A 17,008-nucleotide genomic window follows, 5' to 3' on the forward strand; every position below is an offset into this window, starting at 1 on the left:
AATGTGAAGTCGCACTAGAGGCGGCTGCAGTCCAAAGTTTTTGTGCACTAACAACAGTTGTAATAAACGGCAGAGAGCTGAGTGTTTTTGTGCTACTCAGCCTTTTTCAGCATGTAGGAGCAAAACTAATAAAATCCAGTCACAAAGAGGTATTCGTCAGTTTGGACATAACCGTGATCATGCATGAGCTGAAACGCTCAGCACAAAATCTAAGCCAAGTTTGAGTAACTTTGGTTTGTTAGTAGTTTTACTGTATATCTTTAGATAGTTGCAGTGCTTTAAAATTAGTGTGATTAAATTGATCGTTAGAAAACTCTGAGAACAAAGAAGATGGAAGCCCCGGTAAAACAAAACAAAACGAGAGCCTCAAGCCAGTCATGCAGTGGACTTTTGGATTTGTGCCGCTCCCCTAAATCTAATAGAAGTTTTTAAGCTTAGTGCATCTAAAAGTAACACAAACACTGTAGGACGACGAGTCAGAGTCAGCTCTGTCACTGGCTGACACAAATGTAGACCGTATGCCCGACTGTGCCAACACTAGAGGAGGCTGTGAAAATGATGCTGACAAATATTTACACGTACTTTGAACAGTTTCACACCAGTGTTTTCTCAGTGTGTGTGTGTTGAAATCCTCCTTGTGTGGTTTATCCCAGGTGAAGCTTGATGTTTACCTGGCAGAGCTGACAAAGATCGGAAAGAGTCAGAAGTACACTTTATCTGTGGACGTGGAGGGAGGGAGGCTGGTGGTGATGAAGAAGGTGAAGGACAACCAGGAGGACTGGACCACTTTTACTCATGACAAAAGTAAGAATTACACACTCGCACTATTGACACACAAACACTACAAGTGTTCCAGTCAGGGTGTTTTGTCCTCACAAACATTCCAAGTCATTCAAAGACGCAGACACCTCTGGTATCAAGTCTCAGTCCAGTTCTTGTGTTCCAAGTCTTTACACGTATTTATGAAACCTCCTCAGTCAGTCCCTCAAGCTGTTTTATTTCCTTCACACTCATCTCTGACCCTCTGACTCTTGTCTATCCATCTCTTCCAGTTCGTCAGCTGATCAAGTCTCAGCGGGTTCAGAATAAACTGGGCATCGTGTTCGAGAAGGAGAAGGACAAGAGCCAAAGGAAAGACTTCATCTTTGCCAGTGCCAAGGCTCGTACACATTTAATCACACAAATTCTCTCAAACCCTTTTATTCAACTGTTGTATGGTAGAGCTGTTAAATTATTTAAACTGTATTTAAACCCTAAGGTGCAAAAGTTTTCAAACACCCCGTTATATTATATAGTCTGTTATGATTTGTTTTCAGACAGCCGGATGTTCTTGTATTTTTTACAAATGGTCTTGACTGATAGTTTTCCAGGCTTTGTGATGGAACGTGGGCAAGAGAAAGACAAGTGAGGCCTAAAGACAACAGCTGGTGAACACCATCTGACAGTCATGTCTTTAAGACGAAAGAAGGTCGAGTCATATGGAGAGCCATTGCATTCAACATTAAATAAATATTGTTATTTAAAAATTATTAATAAATATTCCTTTAAATTAATAAATGTTCCTATGAAATAAATTAAATAGAACTGTTTAGTTTTTTCCCAAGATTTGTTTTTTATTGATTTCAAGATTTATTCATTTATTTATTTAATTATGGAGTTTCATTTTGTGGTACATATTTCAGGGGCTTTTATTTTTAAACCCTGTTTTTCCATTTTAAGCGCTTTTCGTTTCATGTTCTTATAGTCAAATGAGGGGGCGGGGTTTTCTCTGTGGGGCAGGTCTAGTCAAATCATCATAACTAACAATCAGGTCTCTCTTGTAAATGAGTCCCTGAGGCTCAGTGGGATTAACCTGTTTACATTAAAGGTTGAATGAAAAACAATGTGATCGGACCTGACCGGTCTCAATGCAGCCCATCCATGAGTTTTATAGGCTGGGCAAATCGGTAACTAAATCAAAAATAACATACACAATGGCCTCTCAAGTCTCATGCATTGACAGTGAGACACCTGCATTTCATGACGTGCACAGCACACTTTGTATTTCTCACGCTAAAACACACACACACACATGCAGGCCCTTTTTTTTTTTGAAGAGGAACCAATGTGCAGCACAACGTTTCCACACGGGCTGGAGCGCAATAGCGGACATGGCTGCAGTGTTGCCAACTTGGCGACTTTCTCGCTTTATTTAGCGAGTTTTCAGAACCCTCAAGTGACTCTTTTTTTTTTTTTAAAGCGACTAGCGACAAATCTAGAGACTTTTTTCTGTGTTACTGGAGACTTTGAAGACTACATTTGAAAGCATGCCATAAGCCCCTCCCACTTCCCCAAGCCCTGACAGCTGTCAGTCTCACAGCAGAAAGGAGACCCGCTCCACTCCGTGTCCACATCGCAAATAAATCACGCCCAGGATTACAAAGCGGGATGTAAATGTAATATAAATTAAAATTTTAATATAGTGACCCCTGCGACCCAAATAGGAAGAAGCAGGTAAAAGATAATGGATGAATGGATGGATGTTTTTTTCACGGACTCTGTCAGGCTAAAATAAATCCCTGTGTTCCAACCCCGGATCAAAGAAGAGAACTGAATGTGCTGCAAGCTCAGGGGGGGCGGAATACTTTGCTGTGATTGGTCAAAAACGATTGGAGTGCCAGTCTAATCCTGACCAGACCCGCCCCACAGAGAAAACCCCGCCTCCTCATTTGAATATAAGAACATGAAATGAAAAGTGCTTAAAATGGAAAAACAGGGTTTAAAAATAAAAGCCCCTGAAATATGTAAAGTAGCTTTACAAAATACAAGTGTCACAAAATGAAACTCCATTATTAAGTAAATAAATGAATATATGTTGAAATTAAAAATAAATCTTGAAATAAATAAAAATAAATCTCAAGGGAAAAACCTAAACATTTCTATTTAAATGTTTTATTTCATGGGAACATTTATTTATTTAATGGAATATTCATTAAAATAATTTTTAAATATTTATTTATTTTTTGGAATATGTATTTTTTTTTAATAACACTATTTATTTATTTATTTAATTTTGAATTAAATGGCTCTCCATAAAGTCGAGTCGAGTCAAATCTATTTATATAGCTCATTTAAAACAGGAACTGTTACCAAGTGCTTAACAAAAGGATCACAGCATCAAATAAAAATTCAATTCAGTTTATTTACATAGCGCCAAGTCACGACAGAAGTCGTCTCAGGGCACTGAACAGAAAAAAATTAATTAACGAGATATAATTACAGCATCAGGAATAAAAGCATAACAACACAAAACATAATTGGAAAACAATGAAACACTAAATCATATCACCATGTGTTAAATGTCAAGGAATAAAAGCAAAAGGCATAAACACAGTCAGAAACAAAGAAATACTAAATGAGTACAGGTGAGTTTTCAGGAGAGATTTAAAAGAAGAGACTGAAGTGGCCTGTCGAATGTTGATGGGCAGATTGTTCCAGAGTTTAGGGCCCAGAAGATTTAGCAAAGACCTGATACAGGTCCTGAAAGACCATCATTCTTCAGCTGATCGTCTACTGTATGCCAGTGAACAACACTGGTTCATCCCTTGAGTTTAGGAGCCTTTTTATTCCTAAATAGTTCATAGGTCAACGTTACGTGGCTTAAGGAGCAAACACAAAAACATTCATTCATTTGGAAAAACTTGAGCTGAACTGATAATCAGTGGAGAAAAAAGCAGCTAAAGTCAAAAGAAAAACTTCAAAAGAGCAAACTATGTGAAATATGTCTCAAATGAGAAACGATTTTAGACGTCAGTGTTTTAAAATTTCCAGTAATTTTCAAGTCAACATGCAAACGAGGCTGAGTCAGACATACCTCGTTGATGGCTTCCTGCTCACTGGTTTGTGTGTTTGTTTCAGAAGCGGGAGGCATTTTGTCAGCTGCTGCAGCTGATGAAGAACAAACATTCCAACCAAGACGAGCCCGACATGATTTCCCTCTTCATAGGCACATGGAATATGGGTCAGACACCCAGCTACGTTCTGCAACATTAATTCATTAAGTGTGCTAAGTATGTGATTAGAACAGGCGGCTTTGAATCTTTACTTGTCTTCAGGCTCGGTTCCATCACCAAAGTCTGTGGCATCGTGGGTTTTGTGTCGCGGCCTGGGGAAAACTCTGGATGAGATGACCGTCACAATCCCTCATGACCTTTACGTGTTTGGAACCCAGGAAAACTCCGTGTGTGATCGAGAATGGGTGGAGTCGCTACGTGCCACACTAAAAGAACAGACAGAACTGGATTATAAGCCGGTGAGGAGACAACTGGAAATAAACCATTGTTACACAAGCTTGTTTTTATCTTCCAAATCTGTTTAAACCACAGGAAGGTATAAAGGAAAAAATGGAGGTGATGAGTTTAAAACAGTTATTTTTATGTGCTCTGAATGCAGAAATTATGACTAGAAGTTCTTGTTTTGTTTTGTCAGATTGCGGTGCAGACTCTATGGAACATTAAACTTGCTGTGTTGGTAAAACCAGAGCATGAGAACAGGATCAGCCACGTGGGGATGTCCAGTGTCAAGACGGGGATTGCGAACACGTTGGGTAACAATAACTCATTGTTGTCCGTAATTATTCTAAAGGGAATAACGGAACAATTGAAACTGTTGTCGGAACAACAAGTCTGATCACATGGTCAATTTATTTTACAAGAAAGCATCTTTCCTTAGACATATACAGCTCTTTGTTTAGTGTGGATGTTTATTCTGTTGTCCAGGCAACAAGGGAGCAGTGGGCGTGTCGTTCATGTTCAATGGCACATCGTTTGGCTTTGTGAACTGTCACTTAACATCAGGGAATGAGAAGATTGCCAGGTATCACCTGCATTCCCTCACACACCCGTCTACAAGTCTGTGCTCTGTACTGGTTCCCAAGTTTTTATTTCTGATCCACAAAATGACATCATCAAATCTTGTGACTCCATCAGTTGTTGGTTTAAACATACAATCTTTTCAGTACACTTTACAATAAGGCTCCCCTTATAAATGGCTAATAAATAGCTTATATATACATTATTAATTCCTCTTTAAACACTTTATAAATCATTAATAACTGCTTATTATACATTAATTAAGGGTGACAGAGACAAAACTGACCAGTTTCTTGCCAAATAGTGAGCCAGATCTGTTCACATATATATTTAATTTAGAGTTGTTATATTAAACATTTCTGACTAAAATACTATCTTGTAAGTGCAATAAGAATTTGTAAGCCCATTTTTTTTAGGATATAATATTAGTTGTAGATACTTAATGCATTGATAAAGTACAATATTATATGCTAAAGAAATAGGTTTACAAATGCTTATTGTGCTTACAAGGTAGTAACTTGGACTGAAATATTTAATATAACAGCTCTAGATGAAATGTGTTGGTGGCAGATTTGACTCACTACTTGGCAAGAAACTGGTCAGTTTTGTCTTTATTGCCCTTAATTAATGCATAATAAACAGTTATTAATGATCTTTAAAGTGTTTGTAGAGCAATTAATAATCTATATCTGTATCTATAAACTATTTAGTAGCCATTTATAAGGAGAGCCTTATTTTAAAGTGGTACCAACTTTTCTAATAACCCTATTAAACTAAGGCACAAACAGTCTTAACAACTTCAATACCCTATTTTATTAATTTATGGCCACCGTTTTTATTTTTTGCCACCATTATGGTGAAAATATGCCAAAATCCATTTTTTTAAATGCTGCTTGACAACTGATTATCTCAGGACCCCACTTGGTGTCACATGACCTGGGCTTAATTTGAGTTAGATCCCGCCGGAACAGGATCTGGGAAATCTTTTATTTTGACAGGGTAGGTTATGGTAACTGTTTGCTTGAATCTGGTAGCTGTCAGGCTTACTAATAATAAAGTTATGACCAAATATGACTGCCTTGAACGAAAAACCTATATTAGTACCTTTACCTTTTTTAGACACATAATCTGAAAATAATTACATAAACACTCATTTTAAACATAACAGCCACTTACAAGGTTCCTAATATCATCAGAGCCATTTCTGCTTCTACCCTTAAAAAAACTCTCTGCCCCTAAAACTACAGTCCTGGGAAATTTAATTAAAAACGCAAAAATATAATTAAACAGCACAACTAATTTACAAATCTGTTTTAAAGTTTAAATGGGTCATTAATAAAATTTTGATTATTTATTAAAGAAAAAAGAAAATCTTCTCATTGTTCAACTAAACCGAGAATTGAAGCTCATAATGGCAGTAGTAATGAGATAGTACTTGACACCGGGGGGGGGTTGGATGCAGTGGAGTGCGCTCTGTTCACACGAGGAGAGAGACGTGTAGGTAAACGTACATGTTTTACCACCTTTTAAAATTCACCAGAATGCAGGAAAAGACATCTATTTTATTCAAAATTTTCTGGGGGAGGGCCCCCCCCCCGCGCCCCTTCCATTATTTGTGTTCTGGCATAATTTAGTTTACAAACGCTCATGACCCACAGTGGCATCCAGACCTCAAACTTTGGGAACCACTGCTGTAAGAACTGCAGTGGTTCTGAAAACAAAATAAACTTTTATGGGTATAATTTTTTTTGTTGGATCAAATTATTTTAGCTAATCTCTTTGAATAATTCTAGTTTGTAAAAATGTGTTTACATCTTTTAGATCTAACATGTCAGACATTTGGAAATGACTTCTGTGGGTCCATTTTTTGCTTTTTTTGTATCATTGAATTAATGGTCTCATTTCCAGAGCTCTAAACTGTGGCTCACAGCTGCCGCCATGACTCTTTTCCATTCTTGCTGTTGTCTTTAGCTTTACTGTCACCTAATGGACTGGAGTGGAATAGTTTAACTGCTTTGATGGAAAAAAGGATGTGAAAAAAGTCTTTACAAAAAAACGTAATTGACAGCTTTTTTAGACCTTTAGAGATACAAAAGAGACACTAATTTGTATCATTCTGTTGCTTTATATGAGGTTACTGGGCTGCTTTGTTTTTCTGTTAAACTGAATAAAAAATAAAAAAAACATTTGATTATATTTCTCGTTTGTTTGTGCCTCATCCAGGAGGAACCAGAACTACCTTGATATTTTACGGCTGCTATCACTAGGAGACAAACAGCTGAACTCCTTTGACATTTCACTGCGTTTCACACATCTGTTCTGGTTAGGAGACCTCAACTACAGGCTGGACATGGACATTCAGGTGAGACGGAGCAAGAAGACAAAATGATGACCTGCTCTTAATCTGGATAAAACCTCAGTTTCTGATCCTGGCTTCTTTGTTTCTGACTCTGCAGGAAATTTTAAATTACATTAACAGGAAGGAATTTGAGCCGCTGCTAAAAGTGGACCAGCTCAACCTGGAGAGGGAGAAGAATAAAGTCTTTCTACGTTTTGGTTAGTACGCCTGGGTCAACACTGGCTCCTTTTATAGTTTGTACACAAGAAGGTATAAGTCACTATTTTTTAAATTTCCCTACAGTTAAACTGTTTGGTCAGGATTTGTTTAAATGTAGGGAAATAATATTCTAAAACTGTAAAATCTTATTACAAACAGAAAGTTCCTGTTTCTAAAAATGTTTCTGTGGTCTCACAACTGCAGCTTACGTTATGACTCACAGTTGCCAAAATCATCACCTCAGCTCTGCTGCTTCTCACTTGGTTCACCAAAACTACTGCTGTCTTTAGTTTACTAAAAGAAAGGAATCGGAGGAAACGGCTGTGAGCTGTGCAGTGTATTTAAAATTTAAATATAAATTGTGATCTAAAATAGCTGAAACTTGGACGCTTGCTATTTTCTGTTTTGAATAGTTTTGATTATTTTACAAGCGTATTTTTAAAGGAACGCAGAATTTCTCATTTATATCACAGTTTGCGTCAGCTACTGATTACTGTATTTTTCTGACTGTAAGGCACAATATCAGTGAACGGGTCTGTTTTCATGCATAAGGTGCGTTAAGCAGAACAAAACAGTCGGATAAGTCAAATTTTATTCAACTCTTTCACAATAGCTCTCAACGTTGTTCAGTTGTACCACATAAAATCTGTTCAAGATCAGTAAGCACAACCAGAATTAACACATAAGGCTCACTGTCGATTTTTGAGAAAATGAAAGGATTTTAAGCGCACCTTATAGTCCAAAAAATACGGTAATAAAACGAACAAAACACCTTTATTTGCCTTTTCAATCTGACTCCTCATCTGTTCCTCATCACATAATATTTGCTTCGTTAAAGCTTTATTACTGGGGCAGTGGCTTTCATGGACTGCTGTGTATCACAAAGAATGTGCACCCCCACAAATAGAAGTCACCAAATAAGATGAAAAATCTTCACACATGCAGAAAATCCTACTTTAACTTGTCTTCACACCGAGAAGAGAATTATTACTTCAACACTTTCTCTTGTCAAGGGCGGACGTCTTCTCCTCCTCTCCCTCTCCTCTTTGCTCTTTGTTCTGTACTGTCTGTGAAACTGCTTTAGAGCCTCTCTCTCTCTACAAATCTTCAGAATCATAATTCTCAGCACAATTAATAACATTTCTCTGAAGAGAAGACAGGCTTTAGGCGAGCTGATTTGCCCTGTTGGCATGCACACAGCTGGATATCTCATCGACTTGAAGACGTGATGTGTCTATCTCTGCTGCCATTGATGGATTTTAAGGACATATATAATTGGATTTATGATAACTGGTTCCTGCTTTTTGGATTCGGCTGGTTCCTGGTTTATCTACAATCAAGAAAGTCATTGGCAGCAAATTTGGACTCTTATCAGGCTGCTTGCCTTATGACAGCTTGGTTCGTGCCTCGAGTACCCAGACTTAAATGCTTTTGAGAGGGAACTATTTGAACCGAGGGATTTTATCTGAACTCTGCAGTGCCTCTGTGTGTTGTCTCTGGCTGCTCACCGCCCTTGCGTCCCCCACCCTCCGCAGACTGTCGGCGTCATTATGTGCTAGTGTACGAGATTTTTTTTCATTGTCACACTGTTAACCTTTAACCAGAGGTTAAGAGCATGTTAGGAATTTTTTTTGTCTCCAAACCCTGTGTGTCATTTTTCACCACTTTTTATTGTCTGTCCAAACAGGTCTCACAATGTGACTTCTCTGTTTAAATAAAGGTTATAAAAATAATAATAAATTACGAAGCCTTAGTAGTTGTCAGTTTGTTCGACTCTAACTTTGTGATGTGCTTATTAAAATGTACTAACATTTACACGGTCCTGAGAAGAAGTTTGTTTTCAGCATTTTGCAGGTCTGGATAAGGATTCACAAAAGGTTTCTGATATCTTTTGTTTTAAATCCTGCAGACAGTTGGTCACAGAGACAGCCCGTCATCACTGCAGCACACTCTTGAGCACCAATGCTAGCTTACTCTTTTATGTCTCAACCAGGGCTTAATTTGAGCCGGATCCTGCTATAACAGGATCCAGGAGCTCTCTTATTTTGACAGGGTGCATTTCAGTTACTGTTTCAAACAGCATACTCCATAGTTGCAGCATAGTATCACTCCTTTGGAGTATGCTGTTTGTGGGAATCAGATTGTTTGGTTGTTCCTCAGATTGAAGAAGTCTTTTGGATGAAGGATGAAACGTCTCAGCAAAAAAAAGAAACCGTCCAGATGACCTGACTGAACATTGTTGGATTTTTACCTGGATTATTGAGCATGGACTTTGCTCTTTTAGGGAACAATTAGTAACACTTCCTACATGGTCAAAATGTAACATTCATATTCACCATTAGATGTCATTAATATTTTTGATTAAATTCTGGATATTTTTGCTCCAAAGTGTGGAGGAAAAAACAAGCAAGATAACTGGAAACTTGTGAATAAGATTTAAAATTCTACTTTTTGCCTGTTCACAAGAGTGCTGGTAAAAATGGTTGTTTTGTTGCAGCGGAGGAAGAGATCTCGTTTCCTCCAACGTACCGTTACGAGCGAGGTTCCAGGGACACATACGTGTGGCAGAAGCAGAAAGCCACAGGGGTGAGGTTAAGACTTTCCTGATGAATACTGATCCACCTGATAATCCTGACGGGTCTTGTATGTTCTGTTCCTCAGATGAGGACTAATGTTCCATCTTGGTGTGACCGGATCCTGTGGAAGTCGTACCCAGAAACTCACACTGTGTGCAACTCCTACGGTGAGACAGAAGTTGTTTTTGGCTAGTTTTTAAGTACAAATATGGCTAATAACGCAGTGATTGGTTATTTATTTATCAAGGCTGTACTGATGACATTGTGACCAGCGACCATTCACCTGTATTTGCTACGTTTGAGGTTGGAGTGACGTCTCAGTTTGTCTCTAAAAAAGGTACAAGTTCATTTTCTGGTTTCTTTTTACTTCTGTTTCATTTCTTCCATCTGGTTTGACTTTATCTCCTTTCTTCCTGCGCCCACTCCTTCGATCAACAGGTTGGATATAAGCGCATGGATTATATCTGTGAATTGTTGAGTGTTCACTTTTTTACACAACTAAACCAGCATTCCTTAAAGGAGTGCATATGACTCGTCACATTGGATGTCAAAGTTTTAAACAGACATTTTGCAAGATCTGCATGTGTTAAAGATGACTCTCAGCTACTACCACACTGAACTTTAGTTAGATATCTGTAAACTTTACAAGGTTGTAGCTAAACTGACTAGCTGTGGCAGCCATCTTGATTCATATTGACTCCAAAATGTCACAGGGATTAAAGTTCAAGTGTCTCACAGTGAGTGAGGCTGCATCTGCTGCTTTACTTCTTGTAATTAAACCATAATTAAACCATAATAATGATAAAGACAAATATTTATATGTTCCAGGTTATAACAAAGATGTTCGTCTCTGTGAGAGTCAGTTTCAGGTGTTTTGTAGTTTATCATAAATGTCTGCTCAATTAATTTTACAGTGTCGTAGCAACAAGGTGTTTGTCTGGATGATCTAAACTTGTTTATATTTCCATTTATATTTATTATATAAGATTTATCATACTGAGAGGTAACTGTACTGTGATAAATGTAATTTAATAAATTATCAGAAAAATAAATAATAAATGACCAAATGAGCTGAAATCCTGTAAATATAATCCCTTTGAATGAAATAATCATTTTATAGGAGGGATCTTTCTGTCTGGCAAATAAAATTAAAAAAATGTAATTTTAAGTAAAATTATACTCTGCAAAGGACTTCCTATGTTTATTTAAATATATCTGACAACCCCTCGAAACATAAACTACAGAAGAATTGTTAAAACTCCTCTTCCTTCAGATGATGTTGGTCCAGGTGTACTTTTACTGTGTACTTTGACTAAGGTCATATACACAGTATACGTTGTACTTTTACTATGGTAATGTACACAGTATACTGTGCACTTTTACTAAGGTCATGTACACAGTATACTGTGTACTTTGACTAGGGTCATGTACACAGTATACTGTGTAATTTGACTAAGTACACAGTATACTGTGTACTTTTACTATGGTCATGTATCCAGTAAACTGTGTACTTTTACTAAGGTCATGTACACAGTATACTGTGTACTTTGACTATGGTCATGTACACAGTATACTGTGTAATTTGACTAAGGTCATGTACACAGTATACTGTGTAATTTGACTAAGTACACAGTATACTGTGTACTTTTACTATGGTCATGTATCCAGTATACTGTGTACTTTTACTAAGGTCATGTACACAGTATACTGTGTAATTTGACTAAGGTCATGTACACAGTAAACTGTGTACTTTGACTAAGTACACAGTATACGGTGTACTTTAACTATGGTCATGTACACAGTATACGGTGTACTTTGACTATGGTCATGTACACAGTATACGGTGTACTTTGACTATGGTCATGTACACAGTATACTGTGTACTTTGACTATGGTCATGTACACATTACACTGTGTATTTTTACTATGGTCATGTACACAGTATACTGTGTACTTTGACTAAGGTCATGTACACAGTATACTGTGTACGTTGACTATGGTCATGTACACAGTATACGGTGTACTTTGACTATGGTCATGTACACAGTATACTGTGTACTTTGACTATGGTCATGTACACAGTACACTGTACTTTGACTATGGTCATGTACACAGTATATGGTGTACTTTGGCTATGGTCATGTACACAGTATACGGTGTTCTTTGACTATGGTCATGTACACAGTATACTGTGTACTTTGACTATGGTCATGTACACAGTATACTCTTGACATGAAACCCTTTGGTATGTGGCCTGTAAGTAGGAAAAAGCTCTTGAATGTGTGGGATTTGGGGTGTCGGGGGGTGGGGGGGTGTTTGATAATGTGATGATGCTTGTGTAACCTGCAGGTGTAGAAAAACATTCAGTCAAAACGTTTTTTCTGCTTCCATCCCAGTCATCAGTTGTACGTGTTTATCCAGTGATTACTTTGAGTTTCATTACGATCCATGAGCAGAGACAGACCCACAGACTGTTTGATTACCACCAGCCTCTCATGGCAGTGGGCAATAAAAACATGTTGCTGATCACTCATTTGAGCAAAATGTCTCTTGGATTCTTACTAATTTTCTCTGCTGTAATTAATTTTAAACCCACCGACTCTTAGTAATTTTTTTTTCCACTTCTCTTCCTCCATCCTCCATTTCTTCCCCTGTAGGTTTGCCAAAGTCCTCAGAGCAGGCGTACATTGAGTTTGAGAGCATCGAGGCCATTGTGAAGACAGCGAGCAGGACCAAGTTCTTCATTGAGTTCTACTCTACCTGTCTGGAAGGTGAGACAAACATGCCTTGCACCTTTTCTGTGATTCAGCCATGCACAAGTTCACACAGAAAAACATCTGGAGTTCGAGTCCAGATGTCATACATCAGAGTCTGAATCTTTTTTTGCCTCCTCCCTTCCTTCCTTTGTTCTTCTTCCTCATATCAGACAGTCAGTATCCATTTTTGACCTGCGCTGCATGCTCAGCTTCTTGTCCACCATGTACTTTTGAGTGAAATGGGATTGAAATGTTGTCCTTCTCTTCCCCTCTTTCTCGTTCCCACCTCATTCCTTTCACCATATTCTCCCCATCCACTCTTCCCTGCATTACTGTATCTCTCTCACACACGAAGAGTTTAAGAAAAGCTACGAGAACGACAGCCAGAACAGCGACAACATCAACTTCCTGCGTGTGGGTTGGTCCAACAAGCAGCTGACGACACTCAAACCGCTGCTGTCAGAGATTGAGTACCTGCAGGACCAACATCTGCTGCTCACTGTCAAATCAGTGGATGGATACGAGTCCTACGGTAAAGAGACACTCCTGTTTGAAGCTGACAGAGAAGGAGTTTCTTGTTGTCTTACAACCTTGTGTGTGTGATTTTCACTGTTAGGAGAGTGTGTGTTGGCTCTTAAGTCGATGATCGGCAGCACAGCACAGCAGTTCCACACATACCTGTCCCATCGAGGCGAGGAAACGGGAAATATCCGGGGGTCCATGAGGGTTAGAGTCCCTGCTGAAAGGATGGGCACCAGAGAGAGATTGTATGGTAATCAACAGACTGAAGGCTAACAACTCTAATACGAGTACAAATAAAGTCTTTAAACGACAGAAACCAGCAGTGCAATCCAAAATACGAGGTTTTAAATATTATATTAGCTGCCATGATTGTCGAGGTGGAGTTTTGCCACAGATTTAATGTTAAAAACTGTTTTTTATTGTTGCATTTCAGAGTGGATCAGTGTGGACAATGATGAGACAGGCGGACCCAAAGGGAAATCCACCATGGTATCCAGAGTGGGCCATGAGTATGTCAAGTCAGTACATGCTACTCGTTTCTGCTCTTAGTGTACAGTGCTTCAAACGTCTGTGGATTCATCCACCGATGAGCCAAGACATTAGCACAAACACAGATTATCTCGTAACAGTTTAATAAACACGTGACGCGTGGTGAAGTAAAGGTGAAAACGCCGGAGCAGCGTTGACGAGAGTCAGAACACCTTCGCAAAACTGTCACCTTTTGTAGTTGTGTTAGATTTTAGGTGAGAACCTGAAGCTGTTAGAACACATTAAAACAACTCACTGACATTTACTCTGGCCAATTATCTGTTCTAAGGCAAAACGGGGTATACCATACCGTACCGTACCGTACCGTACCGCTTTATTTATAAAGCACTTAAAACACAACAAGGCCAACCAAAGTGCTGTACAGGAAAATACAACAAGAAAGGGCAAAGGATAAAATACATAGATCCAGATAGATAAAGATAACTAAATGGCTAACATTATAGAATACAGACAGGTTAAAATCAGCTCATACTGTGTTAAAGCCAGGGAATAAAAGTAGTTTTTTTTCATTCAACCTTTATTTATACAGGTAAATCCCATTGAGCCTCGAGGACTCATTTACAAGAGAGACCTGATTTCAACAAAGAATGATGACAACAATGGACAACAGCGACAACAATACACAGTCACAAAAAGTCATACTCCAGTTTGTTTGTTGTTTTTTTTTTAATAAATAGGATGGCTAAAAAAAGAAAAGCAACATAAAAACAGCTAGATCATAAGGCGAATGTAGAAAACTAAAAACAGGAACATGTCTGCATTGGTCCCTGCCAGGAGTCCAACAGATTCTTAAAGCCACTTAGAGAGGTCAAGGTCGAGAGCTTCAAATCTTTTTGTAAGATATTCCAAGAAACAGGAGCGGAGTAGGAGAAGGACCTTAAACTAGGTTAAACTAGGTAAAAAGGTTCTTAAACTAGACTTAAAAACTGAGAGAGGGAGCCTGCCTGGCATGTTGTGGTAACTCGTTCCATAGTTTTGGACCTGCAACAGAGAAGGCCCTGGAACCAATAAGATCATCTGGTCTGCTGACCTCAGAGAGCACTGTGGGACATATGGCTGCAGCAGATCAGTGAGATAGGAGGGGTATATAAAGGATGGTTCTTTAATATAAAGCAATACTTTTTGTAACTTAAGTTTAGATAGATGTTCTCTTCATATTCATGTTACACAGCCTCACGTTCACTTACCAGAAACACTATTAACACTTCCAGCAACGTTAAGGCAGGTCCTGTGGACGGTTTCTTTTTGTTGAAATGTTTCTCATCTAAAAGACTTCTGCTTGTGAATGTGCTATTTATAAGTCTGAGTTTGTTGTGGCTCCTCTGACAGATGAAGTCTTCTGGATTAAAGAGGAAACATTTCAACAAACAGAAACCGTCCAGAGGACCTGACTGAACTTTGCGTGATTATTTTTTAACCAGGATTATTGAGCATGAACTTTGAACTATTAACACTTGTTTAAAATGTCTTATAGTTACAGTTCTTGTAGGGAAATTAGATGTAAATGTTTGATTTTTTTTTTCTTGGATAAACTTTTTTGTTTTAGCTTTATTAATGTGAGTAGAAATACACCAAACTTTCTGTCTTGGGTTTTGAAGGTGGTTGACTTTTCAACCTAAAAGCTTCCTTGGCTCTGACTGACTTGTGTGTTATGATTTGTTGTTGGGTGACTGACCCGACCCGATCATTTAGTTTGTTGTCAACCAAGATTTATTTAACTCTCCACATCGGGAGGAGAATAAAAACTGTTGTAGGTGTTAGGTGGAACCTGAGGCCAGCTCCTTCCTAATGGTTATTTATTTAATTAACTTTTTAAATCCTTTCTCATCTGTCTTCTCTTTCCAAAACATGAGCATTACTGTCTTTAAAGAGTGTTTGTCATTGTAGGCTCCTCAAAGAGCCCGCCTGCTCTTTTTTCCTCTTGAACGCTCATCAAACAACGACCTGAGCGTTTATCAATTGTCAGCTAAAACTGAAGAAGTCTTTTGGATGAAATGTGAAGCATCTTCAAGACGCAGCAAAGGAAAACCCCGTGCTTCTGTTTAAATGTTTATGATTGCAATGACTTGGAGGAGAATCACAGATCTGATTTAAAAACTGATAAAACCTTTGACTGAAGCTGTCACTGTGACCATTTTGTGACCCGCAGACATGTAAATGCTCTTTCATGTCTTTATAGTTGAGTGTTTGCATCTTGAGGGAAGGATGTGCACTCATCACCTTGAATTCCCTATTTTATTTGTCTGCTAACTGTTTTATTTTGTTTATTTTGGTGCAGGCAGTCTGTGGTGCGTAAACCACTTGGAGAGCTGGGTAAGGTCAGCGAGGAGGGAGAAAGAAGCATCAAAGAGGAAACTGCTGCAAGGTGCAAACATGAGACACATCCTCGTGTCCTAAACACTCCTAATAAACCGCAGCTGCATTATTTTAGAAAATCAAATGAAAATGTTTAAATGGTTTGTTTTGTTTGTGTTTGTGCGGTAAAGGCCCAAACAGGACACCTCAGATTCTGACTCATCCATCAGCAAGAACAGCTACAACAACCCTGCCTACTACATCCTGGAGGGCGTTCCCAACCAATCAGCTGCAGCTCTTTCTCCTGAACTCCTCCCATCTCCCACCTCTACGAACCCCCCAGCAGCTAAAGTCCTCCCTCCCTCATCTGGGGCTCGAACCAAACCCACTTCTGCACCTTCAGGGCCCCCACATTCACCCAGACCTGCAGCAGGACAGGAAAGCCTCTCGGAGGAGGACGGAGGTGCTGGTATGGTGGGGGCACACGGTGGGACAGGAAGCACGCTGAATCGACCCCCTCCCGACTTCCCCCCGCCTCCTCTCCCTAAAGGAGCCCTGGAAATGGTTGCAGAGGCTCCGTTCAACAAGCCTCGCTCACTTTATCCGGACCTGACCGAGGTCAGGATCCCCACAGCCGGGCCCGGTGGCCCAGTCGTCATTGGAGAGGGTTTTAGGCGAGGGGGAGTTGGAGCAGGGGGGCTGGACGATCAGTCGTGCTCTGTCCTGCAGATGGCAAAGACTCTGAGTGACACCGAGTTTCCTGGACAGCCTCCCCGCGCCCCCTCGGCACCTCCACCTCATCGAGGGCAACCGATGGGTTTGGGTCTGGAAGCCTGCCGCACGTTCCCTCCCAGGAACCCCATCCCAGAGAGCATCGCCGAGGACATGCCAGAGGAGGTGTGT

General features: G+C 39.3%; 1 protein-coding gene across 1 annotated transcript in view; it reads left to right on the forward strand.

Annotated features, from left to right (window-relative positions):
• The window catches only part of inppl1a (inositol polyphosphate phosphatase-like 1a), a gene marked incomplete at its 5' end in the record, with an annotated part of 37,388 nt that overhangs the window by 10,615 nt on the left and 9,765 nt on the right, over positions 1–17,008 (forward strand). Inside the window, 17 exon segments of the mRNA XM_037678034.1 lie at positions 654–804; positions 1,053–1,159; positions 3,898–4,000; positions 4,095–4,291; positions 4,468–4,585; positions 4,758–4,854; positions 7,074–7,212; positions 7,307–7,406; positions 9,905–9,993; positions 10,069–10,150; positions 10,231–10,320; positions 12,641–12,754; positions 13,095–13,271; positions 13,356–13,511; positions 13,695–13,779; positions 16,089–16,175; positions 16,297–17,002. Of these exon segments, the coding sequence (XP_037533962.1) occupies positions 654–804; positions 1,053–1,159; positions 3,898–4,000; positions 4,095–4,291; positions 4,468–4,585; positions 4,758–4,854; positions 7,074–7,212; positions 7,307–7,406; positions 9,905–9,993; positions 10,069–10,150; positions 10,231–10,320; positions 12,641–12,754; positions 13,095–13,271; positions 13,356–13,511; positions 13,695–13,779; positions 16,089–16,175; positions 16,297–17,002 (2,598 nt within the window).

Source organism: Nematolebias whitei, chromosome 6, assembly GCF_014905685.2.
Source record: "Nematolebias whitei isolate Nwh7 chromosome 6, NemWhi1, whole genome shotgun sequence".
Classification (NCBI taxonomy): Eukaryota; Metazoa; Chordata; class Actinopteri; order Cyprinodontiformes; family Rivulidae; genus Nematolebias; species Nematolebias whitei.